This window comes from Drosophila gunungcola, chromosome 3R (assembly GCF_025200985.1).
Source record: "Drosophila gunungcola strain Sukarami chromosome 3R, Dgunungcola_SK_2, whole genome shotgun sequence".
In the NCBI taxonomy this organism is placed as follows: domain Eukaryota; kingdom Metazoa; phylum Arthropoda; class Insecta; order Diptera; family Drosophilidae; genus Drosophila; species Drosophila gunungcola.
The window spans coordinates 13,205,672-13,222,351 of record NC_069139.1 but is presented as its reverse complement, the minus strand read 5'-3'; the positions used below and the strand labels follow the sequence as shown (position 1 = coordinate 13,222,351).

Genomic DNA, 16,680 nt, shown 5'->3' with positions numbered 1-16,680 from the left:
TTATTTAATAACTACTTTAAAACTTGCGATTAAAAGGGTCTCTTGGTTTATTCACATTTCAAGTTTAGGTTCTTAAAATCTAGATTACAAACCGAGGGTTGAGTTTACAAATCTTAAATGCTTGATAGGCAGCTGAAATGGAAAAACATATTGAACTTAGGCGAAACTAATCAAATATAAATCACAAGGCAATCAACAAATTTCGAAAACCATATTCATAATAAATAACAAAGAATTTAACAACACGCAAGTGGAACTGCCAAACGCCACCGTCCCGAATATCAAATATTGTTCGCAATAGGCTTTGGAATGTACAGATCAGTATTTAAGAAACATAGAACTGTCTTTGGAAACTCCACGTTGAAGTGATTGGTTATATGAAGCCAATATTTCAAAATGGAGGTAGAATCCGAGGACACACTTAAAAAAGATCACATTTTGGGATGGACAAAATAGAATTACGCTTATATACCTATATGTTTGGTAGGAGGGGTCAATTTGTACGAATATAAGCAAAAATAGGAAAACTCAAGCTACAAATAGTAATCTTAGGACAGTATTTTAGCTAGCTAAAATTTGAGCATAATTTGAAACATTTTGAGGAAAAGGAGGAAACATTTAAATATTTTGAAAAAGTTAAACATTTTATGGATCAAGTAAAATACTACAAAATTGTCCAAAGATTACGTTTGCAGCTAAATTTCTTTTTAAAAATCGACCCACTCAACTTTTCGGAGTATTACACTTACAATCGACCTACATTTAGACAAGTTGAGCTTATTTGGTAGAGCTAAAATTTACAAATTTCACTAAATACATATAAAGCGCAAGTAAAACCGCACCCTGCATCTTGGCCAGCCTAACTTAATCCCCACCGCAGGCCGAAGAGCAGGAGAGCAGCGGCGATTATGGCCACGGAACATGAGACCTCGCTGGCCGCTCCACAGGCGAGGACGTCGCGCGGGTACTTGTTGAGCGGGTCCGCCTCCTCGCCCGGTCGACACTGCTTTCCCTGGGCAGCGAACTGGGATCCGCAGAGTTCGTGACACGGCGGACACATGATCGCCCCCTTGTGCAGCCATCCGTTGGCCGCAATCCGAATGGATAGCTTCTGTCCGGGAAAGGAGCACTTGTAGCTGTAGTTGCCCACCAGGATGTGCAGCCGCCCATCGAAGCAGTCGTACTTGTAGCAGCCACTGCCCCAGTGCTGCCACTCGCGCGTCTGATGGCAGGATCGCTCCTCCCACATGGACTCGCTGTGGTCGAAGCACTTGGCTCCCTCGCCATAGCTCTCCAAAGCAAAGTTCTTCTCAGGCTCTGGAAGGGGAGATTAAGAATAGTGGGTTATTAAGGCCATAAATTAGGGTAAGAATTTAAATGTTTACTTGGATTATTCTCCGTGAAGCGACAGTGCGATCCCCGCACTATCACATTCTTGCTGCGCCAAGTAAACTCCTGGATGTAGGGACAGTGGTCGGCCAGGGAAACGGATCCGCCGTAGAATCCCTCTTCACCATCCTTCACATGATTCAGACTGTCGAAGTTCTGGTAGCCCTTGGGCAGCTCGAAATCATGGCGGATGAGATTGCACAGCGCCACCGAGTTGCGATCGTCAGTGCACTCGGTTTGGAGTGGATCCTGCTTGACTTTCGAGCAGAATGGATGTATGGAGCGACCCCTTTATAAATTGAACAAAAGAATTATGATCATCATTTACAAGTAAAATGGAAGCAATGGCCACAAGATAAGCATGTTTATTTGCACAAAATTATATAAAACTAAATTCTATATGCAAATTCTAAAGCATTATTATATGTGCTTACAATTAACACCCTAATAATAATAATTTTTGCAATTAATATAAAGGCTTGCTTACGTTGCAGACCCCTTCTCTTACCTGGCATGGTTTAACTGAATCCAATCCTTGCAGCTGCGCATGGCGAACGCACATCCCAGCCCCTTTCCCCAGGTGAGGGGCGTGGCCATGGAGTAGTTGGCCCGATACCAGCCGGAGTCCTCCATCAGGGCAAGGGTGATGCGCGAGAAGACCGGCGACTGTGTGTGCGTGCCAGTCATGGCCTCGTTTTCGAGGATGCGTTTTTCCCAGTGGGTCAGGGCGGTGCCCTCGCCGCCCTGATCCTCCAGCTCGGCGCCCTCCAGCTTATTGCAGTTGAAGTGGGCCCGGACCTCCGCAGTTACGCGCGGAGTGACCATCATGTCCAAGACCTTGTTGACATGGCCACCACGCACAGACCAGTTCTCTCGCACCACCTTGCGGATGGTCTCGTTGCTCCACTGATGGATCTGCAATCTGCGAGTGGATTTGTGGATTAATCTCAAACATACTGTTTATGCGTTCTTCGATTGCTTACTTTTCATTTAGGTACGGCTTGCCAGTATCCGACTTTCGCGGCGTCCGGGGTTTCCCTTCGTCGTCTCTGAAGAAAGCGTACAGGCTTACGGAGAAGCCCAGTGCATGCAGGATCTCGTGCTTAACGGTGGAGATCAGCGTCTGCAGCTCCTGCGGCTTGGTGCTAATGCTCTCCGGACAGAGATTGGCATGTCCGGCGATCGGACGGTCCAGAGCCGCCTCCTGCTGACAATGGGCCGCATAGGCCACCGTCAGACCCTTGAAGCAACGCTGGGTTTGTCTAGCCGACACGTAAAATACAAAGTCCGCGTTCTCGATTCCATCTCCCGGCTGAGTATTGCTATCGATGCGACAGTTCTGGCCAGTGGCATTGCAGACGCGACAGACCTGTCAATTAAATCAATTAATAACTAATAACTAACTTATAATTATATTGCTTAATACGAAATGAAATGCAAAACCAAATTATATCTATTTAAAATTTTTGTATGGCGTTTAATAATATTTTTTGTTTTCTTTCGTTTTAAAACAATGCAATTTAGCTTAAAGGTGTTTTGAAAGCATTCAGTTATTTAAGAGACCAGTGATCAAACCTGCAATTGCTCATGGTTTGCCTAAACCAGTTTTTTATTTTACCAGCATGTACAAATTTTGTGTAGCTGCATTTATTTCACTCAAGGCCTTTCTTAAAAACAAAGCGTTACGAGCCGAGTAGGGTGCGGTTATCACAAGAATTTTCTATGGCTGGACTTGAATGGAGCTCGAGAAAAGTTTTGTAAGGATACTTACATCCAAGTGCTCGTTGGGCACCTGCACCTCGCCGCACATGGTCGTCGCCTTGCAGTGGTCGATGCAGTGGGTGTGGCCATTCTTCACGTACACCTGGGTGCTGTCGCATTTCCTGAAATTCCGTTATTAATAATTAAAAGTTGGAGGTTTTCTTTGAGGGCGAGCTTACCTATTGAGGCGAATGACGCCCTTGGTCTCTCGCACCATCAGGGCCTGTTCCCAGAACTGCACGGCTTCCGGTAGTACGGTGTCCTGAAAAGGGGTTCAAGCAAAGTCTTCATCTCAGTAGCCATGAAAACCAGAAATGTCAACTCACATTTATCAAATTAAATTTCTCCTCTTCCAACCTGGCAGGTGACGAGCATAAAACAAAAAGAAAATAGTTTTGTTCATTAGAACTTCAGGGAAAAGGAGAAGGAGAAGGGCAGTGTTTTGTTTATTAGCATCTCTTTGGATAAGGGCGGTGCCCACTTCCAAAGCTGTGGTTGTCGCTAAGGCGTTATTGTTAAGATGTGGTGATGGATTTCTGGGAAATGTGAGAAGTCAATTTCGTGTTGTTGATAAGCCAGAAAAGCCGTAATAAAAAAGGTTAAGGCATGTATTTGGTGTCGCTATTGAAGCTTGTTTTTCGAGAGTTATTGGTATCCTAGGAAACACTTATTCAATAGCTGAAAGTGACTAAGATATTAAATTGTATATAATGTAATTATCTTTGAAGGCCGAACAGATGTGTAGTTGCTAAATTACTAAAATTAATCATGAGTGAAATATGTAGGCGTTCAAAATTCGATTTAAGTTCCCTTAAATGCAGATCTAAAACTAAGAAGTTGTAAATCCAAATTCGGCTTAGAGCTGATGTGTAAATAAGCAGCAAATTAAATTACAATATGTAGATAAATAAAATCCTATTCATTGGGCTTACAGTGAACAAATACTTGTAATCAATTACAAATTGTGAATTCCCAAACGAAAGCATTTTTACGCGAAGGTCAACTGCCTGACACTCAGACCAGGTAATTGTGTACCTGTTAGCACCTGTTTGAGTCACTTAATCACGGCTAAATAATTCATCGAATTGAAACCGAAACCCAAAATTAAAGGCAAGTCAAGTCAACTCTCCGCTTTCCTGTTGACCTTGTCCGCAGCCATTGCTCGCCAATCGATCGGGCGGATCGATCCGAACTAACTGTCTGTGGGGCGATCTGGCCAGTTCCAGTGACCATTTGGTCATTTGACCATGTGGATGGAGCAATCGATGGCCAACCTTAGGAGACACCTCGGTTCACTGCGTTGATTTGGACAAATTGCGCACACATGGCCAACCGATTCGGGCCTGAGGTACATATATTGTTACCCAACCCGGAGCGGCCGTAACGGTGCGTGGCCAAAGCAAAGCGGTCGGAAGAGTGAGTTGTTTACTCGCTTTTGCGCGGCTCTATGTTAACTTGACATTCGGCCAAGTCAAATTGTAAACTGTTTTTCTGTCTGCTTGGCTGGCTGCCATTAAAGTCCAATTAAAGCAAATTTTCAGAGCTGGAGCACACTGGCAAAAAGTCGATTTTTTATAACTTTTTTTTTGAGAATTTTATGACTATTAAGTTTTTATTGGTAAAAATGTATGTTTAAAAATTTATTATTTATTTTCTTATACTGTTGGCTTGTGTATATAGAGCTTCATTAATGTTTTTTAAATTAAATCTACACACAAATCTTGGAATAAGTGTGCATGGTATAAAAAAGGCAACACTGCGGATGAAAGGAGTAAACCAATTTACATATATGAAGTGTCTAGGTATAAGTTTAAAACGAAATAATTAATACAATTTATTAAAACATATTTTGTAAAAAAATATAATAAATTTAAACTTTAATGTTATTGTAAACTTTTCTAATAACAATTCGCATATGAGGGTTAAAATAAAAGCTATTTTTTCACAGTAAAGTTTAAGATATTAGAAATCCCGAGAATATGATATACATGATATTATACTATACTAAACCAACTTAAATGTTTCTTATAAACAGATTTGAAAATGTGTTGATTTTGGCTTATAATTTTCCAGAGTGTATCCGGCACTCACCTGTAGACGGAGTCGTCGTAGACGAGCAGAATCCGCAGCGGCTGGTCGGCGGCAACGCTGCGCCGGCGCACGCTATGCCTGGCTGCCTCTCCGGCGGAGTCATCTTCGCTATCAGCCAGTTGGATGCGCACGCCATGGACGACCTATAAAACGAAAGATGGATGGATGATGAGGCCGATGGATAGTAGATCGCGATAGAGCCGGAAAGTAAAGGAAAGGGAGAGTAAACGGTGACGAAGGCGAAGGCGAAGACGAAGAAATCAAGAAATCACTCAGCGGAGCTTAAACGAAAGCGAAATTTCGTTGTTAACTATTAAATGACGACATGTAGTCAGACAAAGGCCACACAAAAAGGCAGTTCCACGGCGGTAATTGGTCTGCGCAAATTGCAGGGAAATTAATTTTAAATTGCCCGCCAAAATGTCGAACGATTGGCACATGGAAATGTCAATGATTTGTGGGGCTGGTTATTTTGTTTTGGGTTTTATTTAGCCCGTTGTTTCGGCGCTGCCATTGTTTCGTTATTATTGTACTCTGCGGTCGCATTGTGCAATCTGTGCCAATTATTAGGAATAAATTAGATGTCTTACTTGCATATGTATGGCACAGCGGCCTTTATCCGCAGATAATCCGCAGACAGACAGACAGACAGACAGACAGACAAGGCACTTGACACTCATCAGCATAAATTGTCGCCGCCATATCGGATATGCGCTTGAGTGCGGGTGCGGCTAAATATATGCTCATCAAATATGTGTACATTGAAAGCAAATGTCTGTCCGGAAAGCGGTCTTAAAAGGTTCTTGCTGCTCGACAAGTCTCCGGGGAGTGGGGCATGAAAACGAAAGTGTCTTTGCTGTCATCAAAGAGTGCCCATCATATATGAAAGAAAAGCCAGCCAGACGGAGTGAAAGGCAGTGGCAAACGACGACGTTGGCAATTGAAATTATAATAAAGCTAATTTGCACTCTAGAAATGAATTGGCAGACAGCTTAGCTGCCTTAATTAATGGACCAGCAAATGTCCCCCATCGTGGGAAGTGATTCGCTAGGTGTTCTCAGTACCCAAGTATGGGCTGTAACCGCCGGTAAATGGCAAAGTTAGACACCTGCACGAACACGTAGAAAAAACATTCCTATTTATCCAAGAACAACAATAGTTGTGGCAGTCGCCGTCTGACAAAAGAGTTTGGCATTGAAATGAGCTAAGCAAAGAGTGGTGGGGTTCCGCTGAAGTGCCACGGGCTTCGACTCGATCTCGAGATTTATCTCGCACCCATCAAAGTCATCGAAGCTCTAATGACTAGGGATCAGCCGGCAACGTGGCAATATCTGTTTGTCATTGTTTCGTTAAATTTTTTCTAAAAATCATTGTTTATTAAACATATAAATTGAGCTCAAAATTTTATGAATTTAACCAAAATAATAATAATTAACGAGTATCTTGCACAGTGGCTTACAAGCTTAATTCCAAGCTGCGGCTTACAATTTTAAATTATTCAAGAAAATAAAAAATATCTCAAAATTTTAGAGCTAAGAAAAAAAGATTTCTTAAAACATTATTATACTAATTAGGAGATAATTTCAATAATACAGTTCGGTAAACTTTTACGTAAGTACAATGTTATTATATGGTTTTCTGTAAACGTAAAGATTAGCCATCTGTTATTATATTTTGTGTCACGATCATGGATAGTTTGCTATATCGTCATCGAAATTGCCCTCATAGGCAACGCCCTGCTAAAGTCATGTGCTATTAAGGTAAGTAAAGTATACATAAACCATTAAAGATATACATACATCTTTAAAGCCGGCTATAATCGTGACAAAAGCCTTCAAAAAAAATAACCAACAAAATGTACGATCTTCACATTGATCGTGCCCAGATGGGAGCATTATCCCCCCAAAACCCCATAAGTTGTTGCGGTTGAGTGCATTGAAAAAGCATTTGAAAAACCGCACAAATTACAAATCATCTGCGAAACGTTTGGCTTTGGCAGGTGAAAGACGATGACGCACAAAAGCATTTAGACGGGCAGCTCGATGGCTTAGCTGTCATTAGAGGGGAGTGGATTCGAAAGGAGGGGGAATTCGAGTTATGGCGGGGTCAATATTTGTGGGGCATTAATGCAACCCAAATGCATTGTTATGCGAACCGTTAACAGTTCAATGGACAGCTTTCATTAACAGACAAGATTTAAAACTTTATTTATATTTATAAATATATTATAAATTTATAGACCGACTATTTATTACATAATTTATTTAGCACAGAATTTTTTTACACGAGGACGTAAAATGGATAAGTAATATTTAATAACTTACTCAAACAGTTATATTCAAGTGAGTTTATTTTCAACGTCTAAGAAAGCAGCGATCGGACGTCTATATCTTAAAGCCTACATAGGTATATTTGTTACACTTTTGTTATTCTTCTCGCTACTTATGCAATTTTAGCAATTTCGGCAAAGTCTGCAAGGGTATTAAAACTTTGGCTTGGCGAAGTTTTCTTCTGTCCTAGGCTTTGTATTGCTCAATGTAACTGTTTTTCTTCACAATACTAAAAATATAAATCAGGCAAAATGTAATTAACCATTAACCATTATTAACAGAAAAACAAATATCCGGCCTAATATACATTGCAAAACCAAAAAAACAGCGTTTAGTACTGAGCCATTACAAGTTCTGAGCACAAGCTGTTTATTTGTGTTTATTTGTAATTTTTTAAGCCAAGTGAGTGAGATTTACCTGTCTAAAGATTTAAAAGCTAATTTTTACATATTAGATATTATTTAAGTTAAGCGTAGCAGAAAGTTCCTTTCATCCAGTCTTTATATAGTCGTTTTTAAAACGTTTTCAATCGTCAATCACGAATGCCCATATCGTGAAAGCTTTGCAATAAAAATAATTAACAGTTTTAAAACAGTTTCTTTATTTTGGACGATAATGTTAAATCAGGCTAATGTCATCAACAATTACAAATAATTAAAATGAAATCAATATACTATTATTGCGAACGGACCAAAAAAATTTCAGAGTAAACCATATAATGATCAGAGCACAAGGTTTTTATTTTTGCTTATCTTGGATACTTTATAACCTGAGCTATATTCATGTGAGTTTTTTTCAATTTCTAAGAAACTATTTAGTAAAACTAAGATTTTTGCATGTCAAGGGTTCCTACAAGTTTAATTCACTAAAGTGCGATATTCTTGCTCCAGAGATGGGTTATGTAAAGCAGTGCCTGATCAAGGCAATCGATCGGAAGCACAATATGATCAACATTGAAGCGATTCTGAATAAGACCATAACAGAGGTAATTTGAAACCAAAATACCTGTTAACCAGAAGCAACTAAAAGTAATTTCTGCCCTAGTTTGAGATCCATTTTAGGATGGTTAAACGCGAAATTGGCGGTTGGCATCCCTTTTTGTACGATATGAGAATGGATATTTGCCAATTCTTTAAAAACCGAAGGAAGTTTTTTATTCCAAATCTTATATATTCATTTCTAAAGCCATTTACAAATGTGAATCACACCTGTCCATACTTGGTAAGCGTGGCATAAAAACATCTATCATTGTTAAATAAATTAATTCCATTCCTTTAAAGGTTGGGACAGAGATGCGTCTTTGGCATTGGAGTCCGGACGAAGATGGAGTAATAGCCAAATTTCCAGTAGACCATGGTCAGTACGGGCTACAAACAACATGGTACATCAACAAAGTCACCACATTGAAAATAAATGGATCTGTTTTATTTTTCAAATAATATTATCAGTGTAGTAAACAAAATTATAAATCTGCTGTAATAAAGCGATATTGGGAATGATAATAGTGTAAATAAAAACAATTTCCTTACACATATGAAGTGCATTTCCTTACTCTCTTTTAAAAATTAACTCAGTAATATATTTTTGATAGGAAATTCTACCAAATGATGGAATAATCGTTGCTTTGATAAGATCCAATTTTTCCATATTTTTTTGGCCACACTTTCTAAGCATCGCCGGTATGCACATGGGCTTATTCAATCGGTGATAAGACGTAATGCTCAACCGGCTTGCATACTAACACAGATATTTGCGAGTGGCAAACAAATTTTTTCGGTTTGTGGGCCACATTCGAGCGTGTCCAGCTTTGGCCATGCGACTCACGTTTAAGGCAAAAATGGTAGCAATTCAAAAAAAAAAAAAAAAACAAAAGCGAAGCACGGCCAAGAAAAGCAAAGAGAAATGTTCGTTTTGGCCACAGTCGGCTGCGCCTGCTCCTGCCTGATTACCTCCCGTATTTACTTTTAGAGCCAAACAAATAAGAGACGGCTGAAAAAGCTGTCATAAATGGCCAACTGCAAGCCACGCACGTTTGCTTTAGGCGAATAGAGGGGAGATTTGGCTGGAGATCGGGATTACGAAGCGCCAACGCGGTTTGTCCAGTTGCGCATGCTAATTTGGGCGCGGGAATCGATCATCGATGGTGGTTGAGTAATTATTTACGTCTGTCTCTGGCTCGGAGGCAGTCACTCTGTCTGCCAATCGCTAACCAATCCGTAACTGACAACATTTATGCGTCTTCACCCGTTTACACTCTCTTCCGCACAACAGTATTGCAGAGAGAAAAAAAATATTTTACGGCTAGGAAAATTAGAAACATCATTAGCCAAGTATGTAAAATCGGATACGAAAATCATAAAATTGTAAGTGTTTTTTGGGATATAATGTGTTTGTTTACAGCCAGGGCAACATGTACAATTTTATTGCCAGCTTATAAAAATATTTATACAATCAATTTTAATTTAAACTTAATTGAATGAATGAATTAAAAAATAAAGATGGGCGCAATCTAAAGTTTAAATGCAAAAAACTTTAGATTAACGCTAAAACACCTTTGAATTTCTTGAAATAAATCAATCAAATACCATGGTATGATAAATTATTCAATGACAATAAATATGTTAAATTATTCAATGATAATAAATATTAATGCTGTTATTGAATCGAAACCACAATGAAATTTCCATAAATATCATGTTGTGTTTATATCAAATAACATATTCAGCTTTGTTCCCCTTTTCAATAACCTAATTTTAGGACTGCGTATTTTGGCAAAAAAAGATATTATCAATATTCATGAAGCTATTCATAAAAATAGAAAAACAATACAGCTTCCATAAAAGTCAACCTTGATCCCTATTTTAGTAACATAATTTTTAGATTGGGCACTTTTAACTTTGCAAAATAACTTAAATCTATCAAATTTATTAAAAAAAACTGATGAAGTTTTAAGAAACATTGTATTTATAGAATAACAGCCTTGTAAGTATTTGTCTAAGTGTAATTTTCCGATGGCTGCCACCTGCGTTCAACGCTCGCTCAAGTTCGGCAGATCAATCGAAGTCGCGGCTTTCAACTGAGCGTTTGTATAGGGGCTTTCACTTTCGTTTGCCCACCACTCTCACTCTTGGATTCTCCCGAGCAGTTTTGCTCTTTTCCAGCTTACCAATTTTTATTTTTGTATAATAGTTTCTGAGCCGGGTTTTGCCGATGGCCACTTTGCATGCTGTGCCACTTGGTTGGCTCTTTCGCCTTGCTCTTGTTTCGGTCCGTCTTTGTCTGACTCATCAGTTCGCCGACTGCTGATTATTTTTACTCAATTCGTTCGTTACCTCACAGTTTGACCGCAAAAAAAAAAACTGTGTGTTACTTAATTGAAATTATGAACTGCAGCTAATCTAAGGCACTTTAGCACCAGCTGAACGCCCGGATCAGCAGCTATTCGAGTGGCACAATTTACGCCGCAAAGTCAAGTTAATTGAATGAGTTCTCCTGGGATGATAGTCTAGCCAATTGAATAATTGCATTAACTGGCACTAACAGTTACATGAAATCATTGGTTGCTTTTTCAATAAAATTAAATGTAAAATTCAAGCGAGTGAATGTGTCGAAAGCTGCACAGAATGTCATGTACATATTGTCAGATGCAATACATATTTATATAATAATAAAATCGTGTACAATAATCTCTTTGTAAAGCGCCATTTTTAAAATTCTTAAATGTTTTTGCATCCATTAAGAATAAAGCGTGATGAAAGAGTAGAATGAAAGAATATGTAATTTTAATTGCAATTTTTGCAATTATTTATTCAAAACTCACATTAATTATATCAGTCATTTAAAACCAATACATTCTGCGAGATAAACACACGTTTTTAGGTAACGTTTTATTAAATTATTGGTAATCCCTAATATGTGATTTATACAGAATTATTGTGTGAAATCAGAAGCACGGCCACATGTTTAAATTCATTAATAATAATACCAAATAAATTATTGTAGTCGAATTAAAGCCCAAATAAACAATTCATACTGAACAATACTATTATGAAGGTGTGAACGCGGCGCCACATTTGAATGCTTGAATCAGTAAAACAAGGCTTAATTAGTTTGTGATTCAATTAAGAGCACGTTCCCCCTGGAAATCCTGAAATGGCATGTTGTACTACAGAAGTGCAGAATGAATATAACTAAAATGTACTGCCAGTTTGCAAATGCAGATGACGAAGATGGAAGCGAAATGCTGGCTTTTAAAGGGGAAAAATGCAAGTACCTTGCCCGGTGACCTCAATCACCTTAGGAATAAAGCTGTTTCTGCAAAAAGGCACTTGCTAGCCCGCTGGCAGATGTCGGTGTTATGTTTCAAAACAGTAGCTCTTAATGGCCCTGAAGCGGCATCATTATAAACATTCGTTAGTCAATTTGGCCAACTAAATTTGCCTTTCAATAATAACGTTTCGCCAACCTGCGCGCACCAGAGATAAATACAGATTTGATTCTCTTCTTTATGCCATTGCTATGGTAACTACTTTAAATTTAATAACAAAAACGGGAGGCAAATGCAATTGCAATCGTTATGAAAGAGTTCGACATTCTAGAGAAAAGAAAAACAATAATTAAAACTTTTTAATTTGCAAACTTTAAATTTTTAATTGCTTTTTATAAATGAGGGAAATGCTGGTAAATAAATCATGAACATAAACTTAAATTTAATCATTTTTGGGAAAATGAAAAAAACATGTGTTTCCAGTTTTTTTTATTTATGAGTTTACACTAAACTTATTTTGCTATAAAACCATTGTTCTTCCTACTCGTTTTAATTAACTTTTCGTTTGTTAGGTCATCGGATTTTTAATTCCCTTTTTTGGTATAATCTTACTAACACAAATTTCATAGTAACCATTATTTGAGACAGGCAATAAAATGTTCAATAATTTCATTTTTTTTTTAATACATTAAGTTAAGCGCTGCTATTGAAGCTGTGTAACTATGGTGCGTAATTGGCCACTTAGTATTGTAGTCGCTATTTTCTTGGCAAAAGCAGGAAAGTCTGTATTAGGTTTCCCTTTGCCTCTACACTGCCACATTTCAAGGATGCTTCAAAGTTTTGTGACTGGCTTCTTGTTTGGCTGTCCTAACCGTTTATCTACAAAGAAACTTGTTTTTTTAAAGTTTGTTTCGTCAAGTATAAATATTTAATCGTGAGCAATGGTTGGGGTAAAAAAGCAGAAGTATGGAAAGACAGGTATCTAGTTAAAATGTAAATGGAAATACATGTAGATGTTTGCAAAACAAATCGGCGATATGATTGCATTTGCATTTGCATTTCGTGTTGAACAGTATAGAAAATATGATTTCAACATGATCTTAAATCAAATATGTAGAAACGTAGAACGTAAGTAAATTGTAACTGAAGAGATCTATGTAAATGCTTTATCCAATTTAGTCTAGCTGCAGGCTCAGTACTCCAATTCGCGAATAGCTGCGAACAAAAATGGTTTACACTGAGTAGTAAAAAGTAGTAGTGTAACAAAAGCAAAAAAAATTAATTAAAGTTGGCAACAGTTTGCAGATTTCAATGATATTCTATTAAAATTTAAACTTTAAAGTGCAATCTGGGTTCGTGTTTATCGGCTTACAGGGCCAGTACAGTGCGCGCCATCTCTGACAGGCACGCACACTGGCAACGTGACACACCATTCAATTTGGGGATTTTACACGTTATTGCCCTTGTTCTCGCAGTTATTGCAGCTTCCTTCAATTTATATAAGTATAATTACAATTGAGTGCTTCGGTTTCAATTGGACCGGTATTTGATTGGATGGGTATGGGGGTTTCGTTTTCGTTTTCGGGGTCGCTGCCCGCATTTATGTCCTAATCCTCCTTCGCAATCACTGTTCCTGACAGGATAAATTAAACTGGGCAGACAGAGCGAACATTCCGTTGGCAGGGAGACAAAATCTGGCTGACTGTTCTCTGCATTTATAACAGTTTAAGTTACAGATAATTCAATTAATTACACGCCGGGCGACCTCGACAGCATCGTTAGCCATCGACAGAGAGTCGCTGAATTAATTTTCCCCCGCCGTTCGAGTTCACTTTTACTTGTTAAGACAAAGTGGTAACTCGCTTATTAAGACGTTGTGGTTGTAAAGTTTTTCAACACTTTCATGGCTTTTTAAAATATCAAAAGCAAGTTAGTATTTAGAAAGAGGTTTGCCCATTTTTAAAGTTCTCTTAAATTTGTATTCAAAATATGCTACAGTATCATACAATTTGTAGCTGCCAATCTATTAAAAATATTCTAATAAAATTTTGTTTCGGAATTTATTTATCATTTGCAAAATTGTAAGCTTTGAATTCTGAACGAAGACAAAAGAAAATTAATTCCCAGAAAAAAGGTGTTTTCAAGAGTATACTTGTGTATGTAGCTTCAGCCTTAAAAAACGCATTGAAACTAAATGCCAATCCATTCAATTATTTGCTTCCAATTTGCAGAACTAAATTTGATTCTCAGAAATATAATTTTTCTTCGCGTTTTTCCCAGAAAGTCTAATTTTATTTCTGGGAAATAGCAAATTACCGGTTTACTTAAAATCGCAACCACCCAGGGATGTCTGTACCGCACTCGATCCAGTAATCATGTAAATTTCCCCCTTTTGCGCAATTGACTGCGACCTTTATTTATGGCGACGCGCCAATTAAAACGCCGTTGATTGGAAAGCAGTATAATGTAAGCAAAAAGCACCCAAAGAAAATCAAGAGCCCGGCAGCATCCAGAGCAACAAGTTGGCGGACAGAGTCTGACATTAAACCCTAACTAGACCGCTGGATGTGGTGCATGTGGAGGCGGTTTGGTAACCACCAGTTACCTGCCACCGCCAACCTGTTGATATGCAGCCGCACCACCTGCCTGGCAACCACATTGCATTGACTGAATCTCGAATGCGCATATTATTAGCCAGTGGAAGGAATTAGTCAATAAGCTGTGGTTGCCATCATTGTCTCACTTTTAGTTTCTATGGTAGAATCATGAGAACGGCAATTTCAGTGTTTTACTGAGTGCCGCACTAATTAGGCCTTTCCATGGCAAAACCAATCAATTATAAACTTCCTGCGAATTCAGGACCAATTAGGAGCTTGCTCTAATGAGTGCAAAGGACACGGACAAAAAGCTGGAAACCAGAAAATCGAAACCCCAAAACTCTGTTATTGTGGGGGATTTTCCGTCTTTCGTTTTTCCAAAATGATTTTGGCAGCTGCTTACGAAGGGATTTTTCGCCAGAAGGGCGAAGGGCGTTTTCAAACTTTTTTCAACAATAATCGAATAAATCCCAAAGACGGCCTATGCATACATATATTTTTTTAAGTAGTTGCAGTTTCAACAAAACCGACTAAATAAAGAAAATGCCTAACAAACTATTTGAAAGCTTTTCAAAAACTCGTTTAGGGAATACATGATGAATACAAGCTGAATTCGCTTTCGTTATATAGTAAGCAGTTAAATTCCTATAATAATACTTATATAAAACATCATGAAAATCCACTTTACAAATCAATCATCAATAAAACACCGAGTAAGCTGAAATCGATTTTGTTACGGTTGTTAAATCCCTTTCAAAGTATTCCGCACATGTTTGCCTACGAACGTAGAATATCCTCCCAAATCGGGTCCTGGAAATAGCCATTTCACTGGGTTTTTTGTTTTTGGGGCCAGGAAGATTAAACTTCGTTGTGGACTCACCTCGTGGGCCTTGGGATGCTGATGCTGACAGTTGTGAGCGGTGGCCGAAACGAGAAGCCAAAAGCAGATTCCAAGGGCTGCCAGGAATTTGGCCATGTTGCGGGGCCGAAACATGGGGGTTTTGGCCATCTTTTGGGGTGTGTGGGATACAAAAGCTAATTATAGGGAATTGAGCATCATTGCGGTCTCCCTCGCATCCACAGGAATACGAATACGACTCTCGGGTCTTTCAATTTGTTTGGAACATAACTTTGTTTACTTTTCTTTGTTTGCCTATGTTTGCTGTTTCTCTGTTTGCTTTGTCAATTAACTCGCGAAAACCGGCTCGTATCCCTTTCCTCTCACTCACTGACTCACACATACAAACACACTTTGTATGTTTGTGGACTACTTTTTATGTTCGGGTGGGTGTGTCCGCCAATCTCAGCCCACGCCAAAAAAAACGAAAAAACTTCAGCATAAACAAACCAGCACTTAAATGTCAAATTCTCATGAACTGTCCATGCAGCGAATGCATTCTGTAGGACTCTCCGCAGCCTCCGCAAACACTCGACACAGTGGGCACCCAAAAATGGGGAAATTCGGGCCTTTTCATTCAGCAAAACAATAAAAACACACGCGCAAAATGGGGGTGGGGCGGGACGCCGGCGAGGGTGGTTAGCGAACAACGGACGAAAACACAAAACGAAAACGCTGATAACGCGAAAAAACGTCCGAATTGGCTGGCGATTGAAATTGAATTGGCGAAATCGAAAGCAAAACTATCGTTATCTAGTGTTGGCTAACGCACGAATGCGGATCAGCTGGCCAAACAGCTGCGGGAGAGCGGGATGGCTAGTGTGTCACTTTGTTTTGGCGGGCTTATTTAAAAAAACCACTCATTTGCGACGAACTAAAAACCTGTTAAGTGTGCCAAGCCTACTGCTTTGGACTAATCAGAACCATTTTGGCACGGCAAGGCCATATGAAAACATCCTGAAAACGGACTTTGGGGATATCTGTAGATTTAACACGACAAAAAAAAGGTTTTTTACACAGCCGCAAAAAAATGTATTAAATTATTAATTTATTTAACATTTTAGTTGGTTGTTATAAGCAGAAGGAAAGCTCTGTCGAATTTAAACTGCAAACAAAACATATGTATATATATATATGTATAGCTTAGCCACAAGTGAAGAATCCCAATCCCATGACTCCCAAACTGTATAGTATTAATTATCTTTACAACTAGATGCAGATTTGCGATTTCAAAATTAACGATTTTAACATGCAGCATGACCGGTACTGGAAGTACTTTAATTTTATTCAGAAATATATATATTTTTTAAACACACCATCTGGAACTACCAATTTCTCGAACTTGTA

The 16,680-nt window shown here is 38.8% G+C and overlaps 2 protein-coding genes across 2 annotated transcripts; one reads left to right on the top strand and one right to left on the bottom strand.

The window, feature by feature from the left end:
- Positions 1-23: 23 nt before the first annotated feature.
- LOC128256038 (leishmanolysin-like peptidase) lies at positions 24-16,069 on the bottom strand. The gene is made up of 9 exons (XM_052986083.1): positions 15,316-16,069; positions 5,242-5,384; positions 3,477-3,507; positions 3,330-3,412; positions 3,161-3,272; positions 2,373-2,758; positions 1,898-2,311; positions 1,386-1,678; positions 24-1,317 (listed from the first exon to the last, which is right to left on the bottom strand). Exons 1-9 carry the CDS (start codon positions 15,442-15,444, stop codon positions 860-862), a joined length of 2,049 nt encoding a protein of 682 aa, XP_052842043.1. The 5' UTR covers positions 15,445-16,069; the 3' UTR covers positions 24-859.
- Positions 7,618-9,981, top strand: LOC128256104 (uncharacterized). The gene is made up of 4 exons (XM_052986196.1): positions 7,618-8,355; positions 8,416-8,556; positions 8,616-8,792; positions 8,852-9,981. The coding sequence occupies exons 1-4, from the start codon at positions 8,290-8,292 to the stop codon at positions 9,008-9,010; spliced, it is 543 nt and encodes a 180-aa protein (XP_052842156.1). The 5' UTR covers positions 7,618-8,289; the 3' UTR covers positions 9,011-9,981.
- Positions 16,070-16,680: the final 611 nt, after the last annotated feature.

Excerpts from the sequence above, each read along its gene's own strand:
- LOC128256038 (XM_052986083.1), bottom strand. The coding sequence starts at position 15,444 with ATGGCCAAAACCCCCATGTTTCGGCCCCGCAACATGGCCAAATTCCTG. Across the intron at positions 3,508-5,241 it reads TACGACGACTCCGTCTACAG|GTTGGAAGAGGAGAAATTTA; the intron begins GTGAGTGCCGGA and ends GTCACCTGCCAG. Across the intron at positions 1,679-1,897 it reads ATTCAGTTAAACCATGCCAG|GGGTCGCTCCATACATCCAT; the intron begins GTAAGAGAAGGG and ends CAATTTATAAAG.
- LOC128256104 (XM_052986196.1), top strand. The coding sequence starts at position 8,290 with ATGATCAGAGCACAAGGTTTTTATTTTTGCTTATCTTGGATACTTTAT. Across the intron at positions 8,356-8,415 it reads ATAACCTGAGCTATATTCAT|GGTTCCTACAAGTTTAATTC; the intron begins GTGAGTTTTTTT and ends TTGCATGTCAAG. Across the intron at positions 8,793-8,851 it reads ATCACACCTGTCCATACTTG|GTTGGGACAGAGATGCGTCT; the intron begins GTAAGCGTGGCA and ends ATTCCTTTAAAG.